We start from the raw sequence: 16,181 nt of genomic DNA on the forward strand, positions 1-16,181 counted from the left end.
TAGCAGCGTGGTGTTTACTCCCAGAGAGGAGAAGCGCTGCTCCTGGTGGAGATGCTGCTGCTGCCGGGAGCTGAGCTCTTCTCGCTCCTGGTTGTCCACGGTGGACCGGTCTGAGCTGAAGGAGTTTCTGATGAACCTGCATGACTTCATCCGATTTCACCAGAATACGATCCGGTGGCTCCGATGATGAACATTAAGAATAACTCTAGACCATCTTCACGACACAGACAAAGAAACTGATGTGGATCTGTCACATCAGCAGATAACTCAACTGCTTTAAAAGTTACCAGTTAAAGGGAAGTACTTCTCCAGAGTCAGTGTATTTCTTTACTGTGCAACCAGGCTGCTTTGACAAATGAATCAATCAAACAAACTGTATGGGTGTGCCTTTAAAATTCCACAAGAGTGAAGCATCGACATTCATATTTATTGGGAGGAAAGACAGATACAGGGATGAAAAGCATGAAGGTTCTGTAAGAGGTTTATTTTCTCCATATATTTTACAAATAGAAGCACAAACGTTCATCGACTCGACGACACAACAGTGTCTGAAGTACTTTGAATCGGTAATGGAAACGAAGATCTCGTCAGTTTATCTGCAAAGAAAGAAGAATAAAAAGAGGTGAGAAAGTGAACACACACAGCTCTTTAAACTTGGATGGGGACAAGATGAACCTCTGGAGATACTCTAAAACCTAAAGGGCATCTAGACTGTTCTATCAAAGAATTAATGCTACACAAAACATTACAGTGTTACCTCCTCTGTTAAAACATGCCTCAGGTTCTGAGTTCAGCAGAGAATGAGGAGGAGCAGATTGGTTCAGAGAGGACAATTAGTCACACAACAAGGTGATGGATTTTGGACATTATAAAAAGACATGCATAGGTGAGAGCATCTTATGCAGGGCAGAGAATAACTCATAAGCGAATGATAGAGGAATATAATGAAAGAGGGTGAGAGTCGCTGGGGGAAAATCTGTGCAAGTGAAAAGACTTACAGAGCAGCAGCTCCAGAGATGATCTCAATGAGCTCCTTGGTGATGACGGCCTGTCTGGTACGGTTGAAGGTGAGGGTCAGCTTGTCAATCATCTCAGCTGAAGGAACGGGAGACAAATACGTCAGTCGATGTCGAAATGTTAAACTTTACTTCAGAACAGGAAAATCGAATGCAGCCCTGAACGTATGTGAAAAGTGATGGTGAACACATCAAACCAACACTGAATATAGGACCAAAACGCTACGCCTGAATAACGGACGTTTACAAAAAAAACAAAAAGGAATACACATTTGTTTTAAAATGCCCTGGCTATGAAAACTGTTGTCACAGCAAGTTGGACACAAATCGAACCGGCGTCCCTGTGATCGGTTCTGTGCAGGCCGGGCTCATCTCGAACAAGCCTATAAATACATAACGGGTTAAACGTTGACATCTAGTGTAAAGCACTTTGAGCGGTCGGAAGACTGGGAAGGCGCTAAATAAATGCATTTACTTTCTGTCGACAACTTCATTTTAGACCCAATTCTTTCTCATGAGAGATTTATAGCAAGAGCACACTCCTGAAAGAAGGGAATGTAAAATGTGTTCTTACAGGCGTTCTTGCTGGCGCTGTCCATAGCGGTCATCCTGGCACTCTGCTCAGCGGTGGTGGACTCCTTCATGGCCATGTAGAGGATGTTGACCAGAGCAAACTCCTGGTAGTTCCTCAGCACATCAGCATCAATGTCATCATAGATGCCCATGCTCTCTGTCATGGGAGGAACACGAGATGTTCAGTATCTCTCTGTAAGGGACGCCCGAGGATCTGCGCAACCATTTTGGTTCTTTACAACCACACTATACCTGAGTTAGCAATCGTCTCTGTGGAAAACACCGGCTTCTTCTCCGTCTTGTATGAGATAACAGACCTGCATCAGAGAAACGGATTCATTTTAATGATCGACACGACGTGTATTTTGCTCATGCCACATGGAAAAAGTAAAAACTGAGCAGCTTACTTGAACCTGTTGAAGATGATGGAGCCCTGGTCAAACTCATAGCCACAGTCCAGCAGCTCGCTGGCGACGATTGAAGCGTCACCAAAGCTCGGGGGCTTGCGGCCCATTTCCTTACAGTTCATAATGATGTGTTGTTTATGAGTTCTGATCAGGAACAGAGGGTGCTATTGGTACAGTAACTCAAAAATCACCTGAACACTTATTCTAAACTACAAGTCATCTAATTAGCAACTTATTAGTTATTCTAAACCTAACACAAGACGATAAATATCACAAAATTTCTGCCACAAATAAACAGCAACATCAGTGAACCTGTGTCTTTCATTAAATGTTATAATTATATTAATATTTAATGTTTCCATTGGTACCTTTGCAGGATGCCTCTCAGCTTGTCTCCCACATTGATCACCATGACCTCCTTGCCAGCGCCGGTCAGGACGGCGATCTCGGCCTTAATGGCCTTGGCCACATTGGAGTGGATGGCACCACAGAGTCCACGGTCGGAAGACACGCCAACGATCAAGTGCTTGGCGGTCTTGTCCTCCGGCGCTTGGATGTTGGCCTTCTCGTAGAGGGCTTGAGAGCAGAAAGGAAACGGTGGAAACTTAGATCCGTGTCAAAACATTTAAAAAACACACTATCAGAGGTAAAAATAATACAGAGGAAGAGACAACAAGACAGGTGTACATACCCAGAGCACCAGCGCCGTACACTCTGGCTGGCTTCAGCTGCCTCTCAGCACGAGCGTACTTGGCAGCGGCCACCATTTTCATGGACTTTGTGATTTTCTGGATGTTCTTGATGGACTTCAACCGGATGGTGACTAAAGAAAAGAAAAAAGGACATTACTAAGTCAGACAACTGATGATACAAATGTGGTTAAAGGCACATTAAACTGTTCACCTATGTGGCAACTTGATGCTTTATTACTGGCAAAGACTCACACTTTACTGAGAGATGACCTTTTGTGAATCACTAAGATCAGCTGTTATTAAGTTGTTTATTGTTGTTTGTATGTAAAACATTGCAATGGTTTAATACAAATACATTAAAACCATGTTTTGAAGACTCTAAAAACTTGGAAACTTACAGATCTGAATATACTCAGAATGTATTTTAGCAGAGACCATTTTGCATCTGGTGTGTTATTAGTGTGAGTTTATGGTCTGCAACAGGTTGTTGTGCTGTTATCGTTGCATATTAAGAGGCTAGTACTTACTGTCCTTCAAGGTAGCCATGTTCCTGACCTGCCCACTGTGGAGAGAAATACTGCATGTGAGCTTCAGCTGCAAGCATTGTCAACACGTTACAGCATTACCAACAAAGCCTAACATTAACAGCAGCTAATGTCACGTTAGCATTGACTCATTTTAACTTGAAAAGTTCACTTTGTTTGCTAGCATCAGTTAGCTTAGTAGCTGCTTTGACAGTTAGCCCTAGCAAGCTAACGTTATATCTCTATGACTGTGTTGCACAATGTAGTTAAAATCATTTAAAATCATTCATTGGTTAAATGTTTACTCTCTTCACTTGTTTCTCGCACAATGTCAGAGCGTTTAAGCTAGTAAACTACGCTAGCATTAGCTTCTCTGAACTCAGAGACACACCGCTGTCATTCATTAGCCGCGGCCTCCACGTTAGCACGTCCTTGCATTCAATCACTGCACGTTTTACAGACAACAAGTTACACATTTACTCGAATCAAATATCACATGATGTGCATACAAATAACATACAAGCAAATATTGCTGTGGAAGTATTTAAATGCATTTGACTTTACCATTGTGGGAAGAACACCAACGCGCTGGTCCTGGCGAACATGGTTACTGCTATGAAGGTCAGACACGCACGACTGCGCACGCGCAAACTAAAGGCAAAATGGACGAATGATGCGTTCAGGAGCTGCCAAATATGTCGTTAAGCACTCTTAGCTCCACAACTCATGAACGATGCCGCAATGTCTCGCACTTAAATGAACCCTTGTAATGAAAGAAGTATTCAGATATTTTACTCCCAGTGCAGAAATACTATGTTACAAGTAAAAATCTTGTCTTCAAAATTGTACTCTTGTACAAATGTATCAGCATCAAAGTACTCGCACTACGTCCAACTCACATGTATATGTACAGTAAAAGCTGGTTTACTTAATATTGGTTAAATCCGAAGCTTAAGACAAGTCCTTGAATGCACCTACAGTTCTCGCGTGATTAAAGCTTTCGCGCGAGATTATGACGTTCGACATGCGGAAACGGTTTACGTTAGCAGCTGGTGGTTGTTCATGGTGTAGCCGGGATTCGAGGAGACTTTTCCCTCACTTTAAGCGTTATAAATAAAGACGTAGCGGGTGTTTTGTGTTTGTTGTTGCTCGTCAGAATGGGGAAAGCTGATTTTCTCTCCCCGAAGGCGATAGCCAACCGGATAAAATCAAAAGGGCTCCAGAAGCTGAGATGGTATTGTCAGATGTGTCAAAAGCAATGCCGAGATGAGGTGAGCTGTTCGGTTAAATCCGTCTGATTTAGTGGATTTGATTCTTTTTTTTAAAACTTATTTGTCTTTTCTAGAATGGCTTCAAATGTCACTGCATGGCCGAGTCCCACCAGAGGCAGCTACTGCTGGCCTCAGAGGACCCAAACAAGTTCATGGACTACTTCTCTGAGTAAGTTCCGTTATGGCTCATAAATAAATAAATAAATCACATAAAGTGGAGTTCTTCAGATGGAAGAGTTCATTAATGTTTCATTTCCCCCCCAGTGAGTTCAAAAACGACTTCATTGAGCTGCTCAGCAGACGTTTCGGTGAGTCCTGATGCCACACACACACACACACATCCAGATGTTTTGCTCGACAGCAGCTGTGTCATGAAGTTGTTTTTCTTCCTCTACCGGCAGGGACCAAGCGAGTGCACAACAACATCATTTACAATGAATACATCAGCCACAGAGAACACGTGCACATGAACTCCACACAGTGGGAGACGCTCACCGACTTCACCAAGTGGCTGGGCAGAGAAGGTGAACTGCTGCGCACCTTTTAGTTCTACACTCCACAATGAAACATTTAGGAGAGGAACTTCTCTTCTCGGACAAACAGATGTGCAACAGCTTCTGTATTTGCATAGTAGACAGATGTGGGAGCACTGGAATGACAATATGAAGTACATATGTAAATATTAACCGTGGGGTCAGATATCAGTCTCAATATCACCAAATGCATTTGATTTATATTAAAAAAAATCTCGCTCATGTGATTGGTTGAAAATGGAGGAGACGTTTACATTTTTGGATTTCTATTATTTGTAAATGTATAAAGTTAACCATCAGACACAATGTTCAGAAACCAGTTACTGCTACATCATTTTAAATATGTGACAATCGGCTGAATGCTGCTGCTAGGCTTCTGCAAGGTGGACGAGACCCCTAAAGGCTGGTACGTCCAGTACATCGACCGCGACCCGGAGACCATCCGCCGCCAAGAGGAGCAGGCGAGGAAGAAGAAGCAGGACCTGGACGACGAGGAGAGGAGCGCCAAGTTCATCGAGGAGCAGGTCCGCAGAGGCCGCGACGGCAAAGAGATCGAGGTGAGTGCTGGCAACACGGACTTCAGCCTCGCACGTGCTCAGTAGATCAGTAGATTCAAAGTCAAAATATGTTGTTCCTGTATTTTATTTTGTAGGAAAATCCAGTTTTCACAGAGCTGAAACGTGAGAGTGAAGAAGAAAAAGGTTTGTTTTTTTTGCTTCGTTTTGTGATCAGTCACATTTCCCTCGTTTCTTTCCACTCACCCTCACCTGTTTTCCTGCAGTTGCTTTCAACATGGGCGCCTCTTCATCTGTCGCTGGTCCTTCCAAATCGAGGTACAGACGTCTTGGCACGTTGCTAATTGTGCCGGCTAATTATCAAGCAAGTATAATTGAATCGTTTCGTGTCTCCCTGTAGCTCTGCTCTGGGTGCTAGTGCCCTCACAGCAGCAGCAGCAGCGTCCTCCACCAAGAGGAAAGACACCAGTTCAGACACCCGGAGCGAGAAGAAGAAGAAGAAATCTGCTCTGGAGGAGATCATGGAGGTAGAGAAGATGATGTTTTTGTCCTCTTACGCGTGTCTGCATTCAGTCTGTACTCACCCCGGTTTGCGATGCGTCTCGTTCAGATGGAGGAGAAGAAGAGGAAGAAGCAGTCGGTCAGAACAGATTACTGGCTGCAGCCCAACATTGTGGTGAAAGTCGTCACCAAGCGACTGGGAGAGAAGTACCACAAGAAGAAGGCCGTCATCGCGGTAATGACGCCGAGCAGCTGAAGGCGTGTTTATGCATTGCGTTGGAGATGTGCGTCGCTGAAAGCCGTGTTTTATTTTCTCGCAGGAGGTGCGAGACAAATATGCAGCCGTGGTGAAGATGATCGACTCCGGAGACAAACTGAAACTGGACCAGAATCACGTGGAGACGGTGATACCTGCACCAGGTGAACCACCGGAGCGCTTTAAAAGTCGCTCTACAGATTGTCAGCGCTGAGAACATCTTGTACCTCAGCTGCGTCTTTCTATCCTCCTCAGCTTCTTGTTGTCAAACTTCCTGCAGGTAAACGGGTTTTGATCCTGAACGGTCCGCACAGAGACACGGAGGCTCTGCTGGAGGGAATAGACGAGAAGAACTTCAGCGCAACACTCACGCTGGAGTCTGTAAGTGTGTCCAGAGGCTCCTCCCACAGTTAATCTACTGTCCGTCTTGTTCTTTTGCTGACGTCTGCCAACTCAACAGCGTCACCCAAATTATAAAAAAGCATATTCTCATTTTCCGCTCGGGTTATCACCATGCAGATAGTTTGGGTTTTGCTGTACAAGTCTCTGAAACTTTTGTTTGTGTAATATTAGCACCATAACTAAAACCTGGCCAGATGTATTCATATGCATGTAAGGTAGAAAATCTGTTTTTAACCAGTCAGTGAGTGGTGAACTTGAACTTATTGCTCTGTATTCACACCACGTTCGACTGAAGAGTGTTCTGCTTTCCTCCCGCGTGGGAATAAACTTCAAAAAGTCCCGAAAATCCAACTTGGACTAAAATATTTGAAAACAAATGCTGATTAACGCGGCTCAAGTGACGGTTCTAGAGATTGTTTTAACATCTTCTGACTACATTCATGGTGACGAATCTATACAATGTGAGACTTGAGTTGTAAGAACTTGCGTGAGTTATTTTTCGTCATTAAAGTCTCACCTTCTCTCGTCTTCAGGGTCAACAGAAGGGGAAGAGAGTGGACGTCGCCTATGAGGATTTCTCAAAACTGGCCTGAACCGACAACCTTCCCGCTCAAACCTCAGGGACTCTACTGTGTCAGAGTTCATGTTACCCCCCCCGAGCTGTCGCCTGTACATAAACGCATCGTCGTCCCGGGGAGTCATCACAGAGGAGCAACGTGTTCAATTAGTTTTTTATTTTGTATTAATATTCAAGTTGATCTTCACATTGCAGATGTACATTTTGTCCAAATAAACTCAATGAAAAAAAGATTCCGGCGTTCTTTTGGAAAACAATTAGAAGAGAAACTTGCAAACATGAACAGCAGTGGGAGAGTTGTGTTCCCATCGTTCTCCCGGCTGCTGTGTTTCGCTCGGTTCTGAACGCGTGTGATACGTGAACGTGTCTCAGTGCGTCTGCAGGGAGCTGTTGAGATTTGGGACGATGTAGTCGGTGTAGTGGCCGTCGATGAAGCCCTTCCCGCTGTTGTGTATGAACCAGCAGTAGACGCTGGAGCCGCGTCTCTCATCGCGCCTGTAGTCCTTCTGCCAACCCCTGAAACACACGAGCTCATGGTTTAAATAAGAGACGTGTTTGGATGTTTGATATCTTTCATATCAGTCTAAACGTACCTGGTGACGAGCAGCTTGTTGCCCTTCACCTCCATGGTGGCCTCCTTCTTCAGAGGGTCGACTCCCTCGTGCACGTCGTACACGCTCACCTCAGGCTCTCTGGAGAACTGCCCTGAAGAGATCACACACATCGTTCAGCTCAAACAGCTAAAAGGGACATTTTGAACCTGCGCGTCAGATAAAACAAGCGTGTTATTGGCTCCGATTTGCCGGTTTCACAAAGTCAAGTAAGACAGTTTCTAACTCCTGATTTATAGACACTTGCAAATAATCAATGCTCGTAAAAGTGTACCCTGTATTAAGATTCTTTTCAATGCTTTAGCTTTCCCTGAAAGAGCCCTTTCAGACGGGGAACTGAAGCCGTTACCTCTCTTCACAGCCTCAAGATTATATGAACGAAAACACGTCGTTTTACCTCGGAGAACACACGAGTTGCTGGTCTGGTGGCTTTAAAGAGAGATAACATCTTCAGTTCTCTGACAGAAAGGTAAAGAAGTGAAGATATTCTAAATATAGCGTACATTTAAACTGATATTTATCAGTTTCAGGTGACTAAAATACGTCCACAGCAGTACATTGCTTTGCTCCCGTGCTGCTTCTCCCTTTAAATTGTCTCTTAAGAGTACTTTTTATAATATTTTCATACTTGTCAGATGAATATTACTGAAGCAGCTGTAAAGTAACACCATTGTCTGTGTGCCTTACGATGCAGTGACACTCGTGGCCACTTGATGCTGGCTCCAAAAATCCAACTACACTGGTCTTGGTTCGACATTTTTTCATGCCGAATGACTTATTTCCAAGAAATCTCTGGTAAACGAGATGTAACGCGGTGCTTTTGTGTGATGTCATTTCATAGTCGATATGTTAAGACGTCCTCTCATGTGGGGGCCTCTGGGTGACTTCGTCCGTGTTTTTCTGCAGCGTGAGGCTCGATGTCTGACTCACAGTAAAGCTCTGCAGCTGCGAGTGTTCCGTACCTATGAGCCCGTGGACCAGAGGGGAGTACCGGTTGTCGTTGGGGATGTAGACGCCGAGGAAGTCCACATTGACGGGGTTTTTCTTCCACACGCGGTGAAGTAGCACCATCACCTCGATGTCGTTATTTATGAAGATGGAAACATGAGAGTTCTTCACAATGGAGATCCTCACACTGAAACGCAGGAACAAAGAGAGAATATTTAAAGAATGAGCCTGTTGTTGAGGCAGCCGCTGTAAATAAAGCGCGCGGCGGTTTACCCGTCCTGCGTGATCCCAGCCGTGGCGCCCCAGGTGAAGGAGTGGTTGTTCCGGCCGTCGGTGAAGGCGATGCTGTCGGTGCCGACGGTCACGCCGACTCCGTCCGGTTGGTAGTAGACCGAGATGGCGCCGAAGTAGGTGCTCAGTTTGCTTTTGACCGGCTGCTTGGAGCCGACCAGCTGACCGTTCACCACCAAGCCTTTAGGACGGGAGTTCCAATGAGGAGTGAAACATTACTGAGCATCTTTTGTCATCAGATACCCGCGTTTGTATGTATTGCACTACGTTTAGTACCTGTTCCGCTGTCAGACACCAGGTTGAGAATGTGTCCAGGTGCGGAGTCGATGTTGAAGCAGACGTCCATGTTTCCTCTGGGCAGGTGGACGATGAAGTGAGGGTCGTTGTCCACTGAAGGAGAAACGCATCGAGCAACGTTTTAACATTTGGCACTGCAGCTGGAAGAGTCCTCGTGACTTTAAGGAAGAAATCAGAAGTGTGTGTGTGTGTGTGTGTGTGTTACCTAAGATGACGCGCGTTGGTGGCAGGCTCAACTCCACGGTGCCCTTCACAACCTCTTTCGGGGGGGCCATGGTGGTCATCTGGACCCAGGGTGGAGCATTGTAGGTCAAAAGCGACGGACCCTTGGGCGGAGAGCCGCCTCCTCCTAATCCTGAGCCTACATACACATGATATATTTAAAGTTAACGCAGGAGTCGTTTTGATCAGCCTCGTCATAACGGACTCCATTAAGTTGAAGATTTTATTCACCTTTCTGGCCAGATAAAGATCCAATCAAAAATCTAATCTTGCTCAAATCTGTCCTGTCCATGTCCTACCCCTCTATCTCCGGCCTATTTCCAGTCTCTACACTTTTAAAAATAAGGTTTAGACATCAATCAACACCATAGAAGCCATTGGTTTGTGACCTGCAGTTTTGGCCATCGCCATCTCTTTTTTTTTTGCAACCAGTGAACAAAAGTGACCACATTTGGACACCGTGCTATAGACCTGTCATTTACAGTGGCCCTGGTGGTCAGTAGAGAGAATGCAGGTTGCCGCCTGATCAACACTATAGCGGTGCATCTTCTGTCGGGCACCTGAGCAGCAGCCTTGCTTGGGGTCCCTCGGCGAGTCAGCCAGCAGCCTCTCGCTGCCGTCCTCGCTCTCCACCAGCAGAGCGGTGAGAGGAGTGACGAACTGATGCTCCACGGCCAGCGCCATGATCTTCTGGGTGATCTTCCTCTTCTTGGCAGCCGTGGGAGCCAGAGACCTGCGGGAGGGAAACACTGCAGCTGTCAAATACTGACCAGATTACCATCAATGCTTATGATTGAATTGTCATCTGTAGGCCTGATTTCGACCCTAATGTTTCTTGCTTCTTGATTTCTTTATTTAAATCCTGTTGGTGAATTCAGGACCTTGCTACCACCCTGCTATGTCTTCAACAGTCCTCCATCCCTCGGTGCGCTCGCGATCCCCTCACCTGTCAGAGAGCAGCTGTTTGACGGTGATGTAGGCCCACATTTGTCTGGCGAAGCCCGTGAACGAGTGCTGCTGCTTGGCCAGCTCCGTGTCCAGCTCCGCGAAGTCCCCCTCCGTCTCCAGGGTGAGGTCCAGGCGGGCCTGCAGGACGAGATGGGACAGAGGACACTGGTAGCACCATTCCCTTCCCTTGAACCCTTCAAAGCCCGCATTTTGTTTTTACTCACGGCAAACGCGGTGGTGAAGCTGGTCAGGGTGTTGCTCTCGGACGGCAGCACCTTCCCGGCCACCACCAGCTCTGAGCCGCCGAAGTATTTGTCGAAGCTGCTCCGGGTGACGTCCGACACCGTGTCGTCTGGGAACTGGATGGTGATCCTCCTCAGCAGAGGAGAGGAGACCTGGCTGTAGAAGGCCTGCAGGGCGAAGAGGAGGGGATGTAGAAGATGTTGATCTTTAAGGGGCATGAAGGAGCTAAACCCTGATCTCGCTAAGTCTTTATGGAAAATGACCTTTTCATATGTAACAATTAAACATGTGAAAGTAATGCATACGATATATTGCAAATCATAAGATGACGTCAGCTCGGTTTTATCATGGCTGCATGTCGACCAAGACTTCATATTAATCTTTTCTCTTAGTTGTTACTGAAGCCAATTCCTCTTCCACGAAGAGAACAAAGATGCTTTCTGATCTGAGTGACGTGGTGTTTTGCCGGAGGTGAACTTGTCCCCCCCGGTCGTCGTACCCGTATCTGTTCTGCAGCGTCGTGGTTGGCGTAGATCCTCTGAGCCATGCCCCTGTTCTCCATGGCGATGCGCTCCAGGAAGTCGTAGTCCACGTCGAAGCCGATGCCCAGCGAGAAGAGAGAGAAGTCCTCCTTCATCACCCGCTTCACGTTCTTCTGGATGGTACTCAGCTTGATCTCACCTGCAAGAAATCAGCATCTTACTGAGACAGTTCCATGTGTTTTTCACTTTCTTTAAATCAGTGCATTCTTTCCCCCGGTGGGTGGATAAACCAAGCAGCTGGATCAGTCCGTCTTACCCACAGTGGGGTCCCCATCGGACACCAGGATGATCATGGAGACGGAGCGAGCGTCGATGAACCCCTGGTTGGACGCCTTCACCAGCGTCTGGACCGCTCTCAGCAGCGCCTCGTTGATGTTGGTACCTGGAGACAGTAAAGTAGAGTCATCAACACACAGAGCAGCCTCATCACAACAGTCAAATACTCGATTGAAGAATAATATTCTCTCTCACCTCCGTTGGGTTTGATGTTCTCGATGTATTTCTTGGCATCTGCGACCTGAATGGAGGAGCCGGGGACCAGATCCTCTCTCCAGCAGCGCACGTTGTGGTTGAAGTCGATGATGTTGAATTGATCATCTATGGTCAGGTCTTCCAAAATAGCCTGCATGGCCGCCACCGTCTGTGAGAGAGGTCAGCGATTAAATGCACTCTGCAGAATGACCACAGGGGGGCAGCGTTTCACGAAGAGAGTGGTGAAGAATTGGTCCAATGTCCCCCCTTGGGCCCTAAACTCTGGACCCTCAGGGACTAAAGTGCACAGAACTCTTTGTAAACAAACCACCTACTTGCTTCATCTTGACTCCCCACATGGATCCACTGACGTCAATGACAAACACGATGTTTTTAGGAAGAGGAGAGAGGTTGGAGGGAGCGAAGAAGTGGACAAAGTGGCCGTCTGACACCTGGAAGACAACGCAAAATGAAAACCGTTTCTAGCCTCACGCGATGTCAAAGTTAATTAATGAGGCTTTAGACACTAGATGTTGACACCTGCAGTTCCCCGGCATTGCCCTCTCTCGTCACGTCATATTTGACCATCAAGGCGCCGTCGATAGCGCTGTCGGTGCAGTTGTCACACTTCCTCTGCTGCTGCAGGTTTGGCTTGAAGACGATATGAGCCTGGGGACAAAGACACAGTTCATGAAACAAACCGTCAAACCTTCTGACACATTAAAGTAAAAACTCTGTATTTTTATCTCTGCTGATGACTTCAATTGAATGTGTCTCACCTTGTCTTTGGACGATGTAACTTTGATGAGCTCTTCAAACTTGTCTCCGAGGTAGTTCACCGCTTGCACCGTGGAGATTCCCTTCGGCTCAAAGATGTACACGTCCACCTGGAGAGATTCTGGGTTTAGCTGACGATCGGCGGTTGACACAGAGGCAAACACATGGATTCATCCCGTCATCCTAACCTGGAACTGTGGCACCAGCCTCCCGGGCTGCAGGTAGAGCGAGTGCTCGTAGAATCCCAGCTTCCTGTGCATCATCTCCTGGTAGTGGAGCTCGAACTCGATGTTGCTGCCTGGAGGCACGTGGACTTCCGTCTTAAACGTCTCCATGTCCTGGGAGTTGGCCCTGTAAAGCAGAAAACATCTGACAGTGACGCTGGTGAGCTCCAGAGAGGATTGAGCTCCAAGAGGGCCGGTCCGGTACCTGACGATGCCCGCCGCCTTGCCTCTGGCTCTGGCCTGGGCGTACAGGTTCCGGGCCACCGTCTTCTCCTTCACCGAGCCCACGAATATGATCCCGTTCACGTTCCTGCAACACAGACGGTGCCGAGTCAACGCTCTCTCTACAAGAGGCCGCGTGGGACGCTGTGAAAGCGGGACTCACATGGTGAAGTTGGTGATGAAAGCTCGCTTGGGGATCTGCACGTTGAAGCCGATGCTCTGGGACTTGGAGCCCGAGTTGACCACCGAGCTCCTGACGGTGGTGTGGGAGAAGCGCGACGTGATGCGGCTCTCCACCTTGTAACTCTTGACGGTGATGTCATCTCCGCGGACGGCCTGTGAGGCGGCAAAGACAGAAGAAGAAGAAGTGATTAGCTTAGAATTCTTTACTGTTGAAACTTTACAGGTGTGTTGAGATCAAGATGAAGCTGGCAAAGAGGCCACTGCTGTGACAATATCAAACTATTCTATTCTGCATCTACTTGTATCAAGAGTTGATTGAAATGATGACCGTGAATGTTAGACGCCCTGTGGAACATTTCTTATGCACTTCCCCTAAATGTGTTAAAACCACAAATGAATAAATCAACTGATTTGATTTGTTGGGGAGAGAATGAGAGCAGGGTCGGTGCAGAACAAAGTCAATAACCCGTCAGTCATGAGAATCTCTTCAAACAGCAGCATATTGACTCTTAGATAAGCTTAAACTCTGTCACAGTGGAGAGGCTTCAACAACAAACAGTCATACCTCAAAGTCTTGCTGCTCCTCGCTGGTCAATATCGCTCTCTGAAACACACAAACACGTCAGCTTCGGTCTGAATCTGCTCTCTGAGAGAAGATTATACATTTTAAAAAACCGCCGTTATTAAGAAACAGATGACACAGGATTCAAATCGGGATCGTTGGTTCGGTTTTGACGACGCCTTGTTCCTTTCTGTGTAATCAGGAACACGCTGCCCTCCGTGGATCGATGACGCGTTATTGCAACACCAACGAGAAAATGTGAAATAAATAGGAAATGTCAGTTTGTTCCGAAGGAGACCTCACCTTGTGTCTCTCCCGGTGATCCCGTAGATCTGACTAGAGGCGGAGAGGACAAGAAAATACAATCAATCTTGTTTCCTTTGTTCAATTATAAATTGACTTAATTTAATTTAAAAACTAAAACATACACAAGAAAGCTTGTTGTAACATTGATGAAAATTCATCATGCAGAATTTGCGCGGTAGGATTTATAAGATTTATTAATTCACTGAAAAAAAAATACTTTTTCTCGTTGAATTGAGTCTCAATTTAACTTGTAGAAATCCTAAAATCACATAAAAACCAATGATATGAAAAAGGAAGTGATGTCCTCTTGACAGTCATCGGGGACAAACAACCACCAACACATGCAACATCTGTTCATGAATGTATATTTTAGCTTTCTTTCAATTTATAAATCGAAACAAATCCTTTAAGATTGATATTAGTGGAAAGAATGGTTGCTGACAGCCTCCGACTCACCCTCTCTTCCTCCCATTCTCCGTCGATCACAAACTCAAAGCAGCGGCCCTGCTGGAGGAGCAGGAGCCCCAGAAGCAGCAGCAGCAGACGCCTCATGTTTCAAACACAAACACCCTCACGCACACACACTCACACACACATATAAATAAGAATAAACAGCGTTGGGAGACAGACGGTCCTTCTGCAGAGCGCCTCGAGGAGACACAGCCGAGCTGGAAACTGAAGGTTAAAATCCACTGAACTGATCAACTCCCAGTCCCGGTCAATATTTGTTGTGTTCCATGTCAAGCCAGAGACGAGGACTCTTTGTAACTTGACCTGCAGTGTGTAAATAAAACAGATTTGACTCATTCTCAGAGATTTCATGTCAAAGTTGCATATAAAAGTGACAAACTGACCGTTCTGGTGCACTTTGGGTCAAATATCTTTGTGGATCTTTGTGGTGTGTTTCTGATATGAAGGCATCTTTTTAAACATTACAAAAGGTAAAAATATGAACATTTTTAAAGCACATTTCCATAGTTTACAAGAGAAAGATGTTGTGTTGCAATGTCCCCACAAGATGGCACCAGAGTAGATCTAACAGCAGAAGCAGTTCTGTCTCCTCTTGTAATTCTAAGAGTCGATGTTTTTACAGTCAGTTCGATGTTGATTCAATGTTTGATTTCTCGGGAAATTTTCGTTTACATGGTTATTTAAAAAATAATAATCTAATGCAAATAGTGAATGAATAAATATAATAAAAACTGAGGTTAAACAAGAGACAACGAAGGTCTCCGAACTCTTCTGAGTTGTGCTTACATCATTTAGAAGACGCGTTCTTCTGCAGAATGACCTCGTCAACGTTAACAAAGTCATAAATGGAGGTTTTCCATTGTAATACTTCTTCAATCAGCACATGCACGTCCTTCTAACCGGCTTTATACTCATATATGTATGTCCATGCTCCTCGAGTGTGAAATAAAGGAATCGTCTCCTCATCTCTGCCTTTCCTGAAACCATCTAATGTCGATACTCTATAATAATGAATTAAAACACTCAACGCTAAAGATACAGAATGCATAAAACTCACCTGTTAAAACACAGAATTTCAAACATTGGGGTCATTTTGAGCCAACAAGGTTCCTGTCCGCCCCCTAGTGGTGACTACAAGTAGCGCACGTGGGAGACTTTCAAATAGATTTCTCTCTTTGACCATGACGGTGTGAATAACACACACGTGATGAACATAGAAAATACACAAATATCAGACGCATTCACGTCATACTCCCACTCAACCACATGTATAACAGCTTTGGTTACTTTACCAAGTATTTCTGTTCATTGAATATGTTTTGCTATAAATTAAACGACCCAAACAGTATATATTAGAGCTGAACTGATTAGTCGATTAGAATATTTTCATGGTTTCAGATTCACAAATGTGAAGATTTGTTTCTTTTCCTTCAAATAATTTAAAGTCCAAAATGGTTCAAATTGAGCTCCACCTCAACCAACTACATTTTAATTATTTCCGTGTTTAACTCGTAGGCTACTTGATTCCGACACCCCCTGAAGGCAGCAGCCCAGATTGCCCCTCATAGAGGACCTGAAAGCACCGCGTCTCTCTCC

General features: G+C 45.7%; 3 protein-coding genes across 4 annotated transcripts; 1 reads left to right on the top strand and 2 right to left on the bottom strand.

Annotated features, from left to right (window-relative positions):
- Nucleotides 1–465: 465 nt before the first annotated feature.
- atp5f1c (ATP synthase F1 subunit gamma) lies at nucleotides 466–3,858 on the bottom strand (the record flags this gene model as incomplete). 2 transcript variants are annotated; one of them, XM_079294681.1, is made up of 9 exons in its annotated part: nucleotides 3,777–3,858; nucleotides 3,216–3,250; nucleotides 2,688–2,819; nucleotides 2,365–2,572; nucleotides 1,997–2,140; nucleotides 1,842–1,906; nucleotides 1,591–1,746; nucleotides 999–1,095; nucleotides 466–596 (listed from the first exon to the last, which is right to left on the bottom strand). In XM_079294681.1, exons 1-9 carry the CDS (start codon nucleotides 3,815–3,817, stop codon nucleotides 593–595), a joined length of 882 nt encoding a protein of 293 aa, XP_079150807.1. In that variant the 5' UTR covers nucleotides 3,818–3,858. The 2 variants fall into 2 exon arrangements, with proteins under 2 accessions (XP_079150807.1, XP_079150808.1); XM_079294682.1 differs by lacking the exon at nucleotides 466–596 and having other exon boundaries at nucleotides 995–1,095.
- Nucleotides 3,859–4,252: 394 nt separating this feature from the next.
- On the top strand, nucleotides 4,253–7,360 carry kin (Kin17 DNA and RNA binding protein). Its single transcript, XM_079294051.1, has 12 exons — nucleotides 4,253–4,483; nucleotides 4,558–4,652; nucleotides 4,748–4,791; nucleotides 4,885–5,007; nucleotides 5,389–5,573; nucleotides 5,669–5,717; nucleotides 5,798–5,849; nucleotides 5,932–6,058; nucleotides 6,142–6,267; nucleotides 6,353–6,452; nucleotides 6,569–6,669; nucleotides 7,224–7,360. Exons 1-12 carry the CDS (start codon nucleotides 4,370–4,372, stop codon nucleotides 7,281–7,283), a joined length of 1,176 nt encoding a protein of 391 aa, XP_079150177.1. The 5' UTR covers nucleotides 4,253–4,369; the 3' UTR covers nucleotides 7,284–7,360.
- A 257-nt stretch (nucleotides 7,361–7,617) lies between these two features.
- On the bottom strand, nucleotides 7,618–14,668 carry itih2 (inter-alpha-trypsin inhibitor heavy chain 2). The gene is made up of 21 exons (XM_079294050.1): nucleotides 14,571–14,668; nucleotides 14,112–14,144; nucleotides 13,812–13,850; nucleotides 13,227–13,399; nucleotides 13,047–13,151; nucleotides 12,806–12,968; nucleotides 12,620–12,727; nucleotides 12,381–12,509; nucleotides 12,176–12,292; nucleotides 11,841–12,009; nucleotides 11,626–11,751; nucleotides 11,327–11,508; nucleotides 10,809–10,994; nucleotides 10,583–10,722; nucleotides 10,197–10,369; nucleotides 9,620–9,775; nucleotides 9,394–9,507; nucleotides 9,100–9,298; nucleotides 8,841–9,013; nucleotides 7,861–7,972; nucleotides 7,618–7,783 (listed from the first exon to the last, which is right to left on the bottom strand). Exons 1-21 carry the CDS (start codon nucleotides 14,664–14,666, stop codon nucleotides 7,636–7,638), a joined length of 2,841 nt encoding a protein of 946 aa, XP_079150176.1. The 5' UTR covers nucleotides 14,667–14,668; the 3' UTR covers nucleotides 7,618–7,635.
- Between the last annotated feature and the right edge of the window lie 1,513 nt (nucleotides 14,669–16,181).

The sequence above is a fragment of the Melanostigma gelatinosum genome (genome assembly GCF_949748355.1).
Source record: "Melanostigma gelatinosum genome assembly, chromosome: 22".
Lineage (NCBI taxonomy): Eukaryota > Metazoa > Chordata > Actinopteri > Perciformes > Zoarcidae > Melanostigma > Melanostigma gelatinosum.

What these genes read in the sequence shown, in the direction of transcription:
- kin (XM_079294051.1), top strand. Translation starts at nt 4,370, where the DNA reads ATGGGGAAAGCTGATTTTCTCTCCCCGAAGGCGATAGCCAACCGGATA. An exon ending in AAAAGCAATGCCGAGATGAG is followed by an intron (nt 4,484 to 4,557) that starts GTGAGCTGTTCG and finishes TGTCTTTTCTAG; the next exon opens with AATGGCTTCAAATGTCACTG. An exon ending in GCGACGGCAAAGAGATCGAG is followed by an intron (nt 5,574 to 5,668) that starts GTGAGTGCTGGC and finishes TTTATTTTGTAG; the next exon opens with GAAAATCCAGTTTTCACAGA.
- itih2 (XM_079294050.1), bottom strand. Translation starts at nt 14,666, where the DNA reads ATGAGGCGTCTGCTGCTGCTGCTTCTGGGGCTCCTGCTCCTCCAGCAG. An exon ending in GGCTGGTGCCACAGTTCCAG is followed by an intron (nt 12,728 to 12,805) that starts GTTAGGATGACG and finishes GAATCTCTCCAG; the next exon opens with GTGGACGTGTACATCTTTGA. An exon ending in CAAGCAAGGCTGCTGCTCAG is followed by an intron (nt 9,776 to 10,196) that starts GTGCCCGACAGA and finishes ATGTGTATGTAG; the next exon opens with GCTCAGGATTAGGAGGAGGC.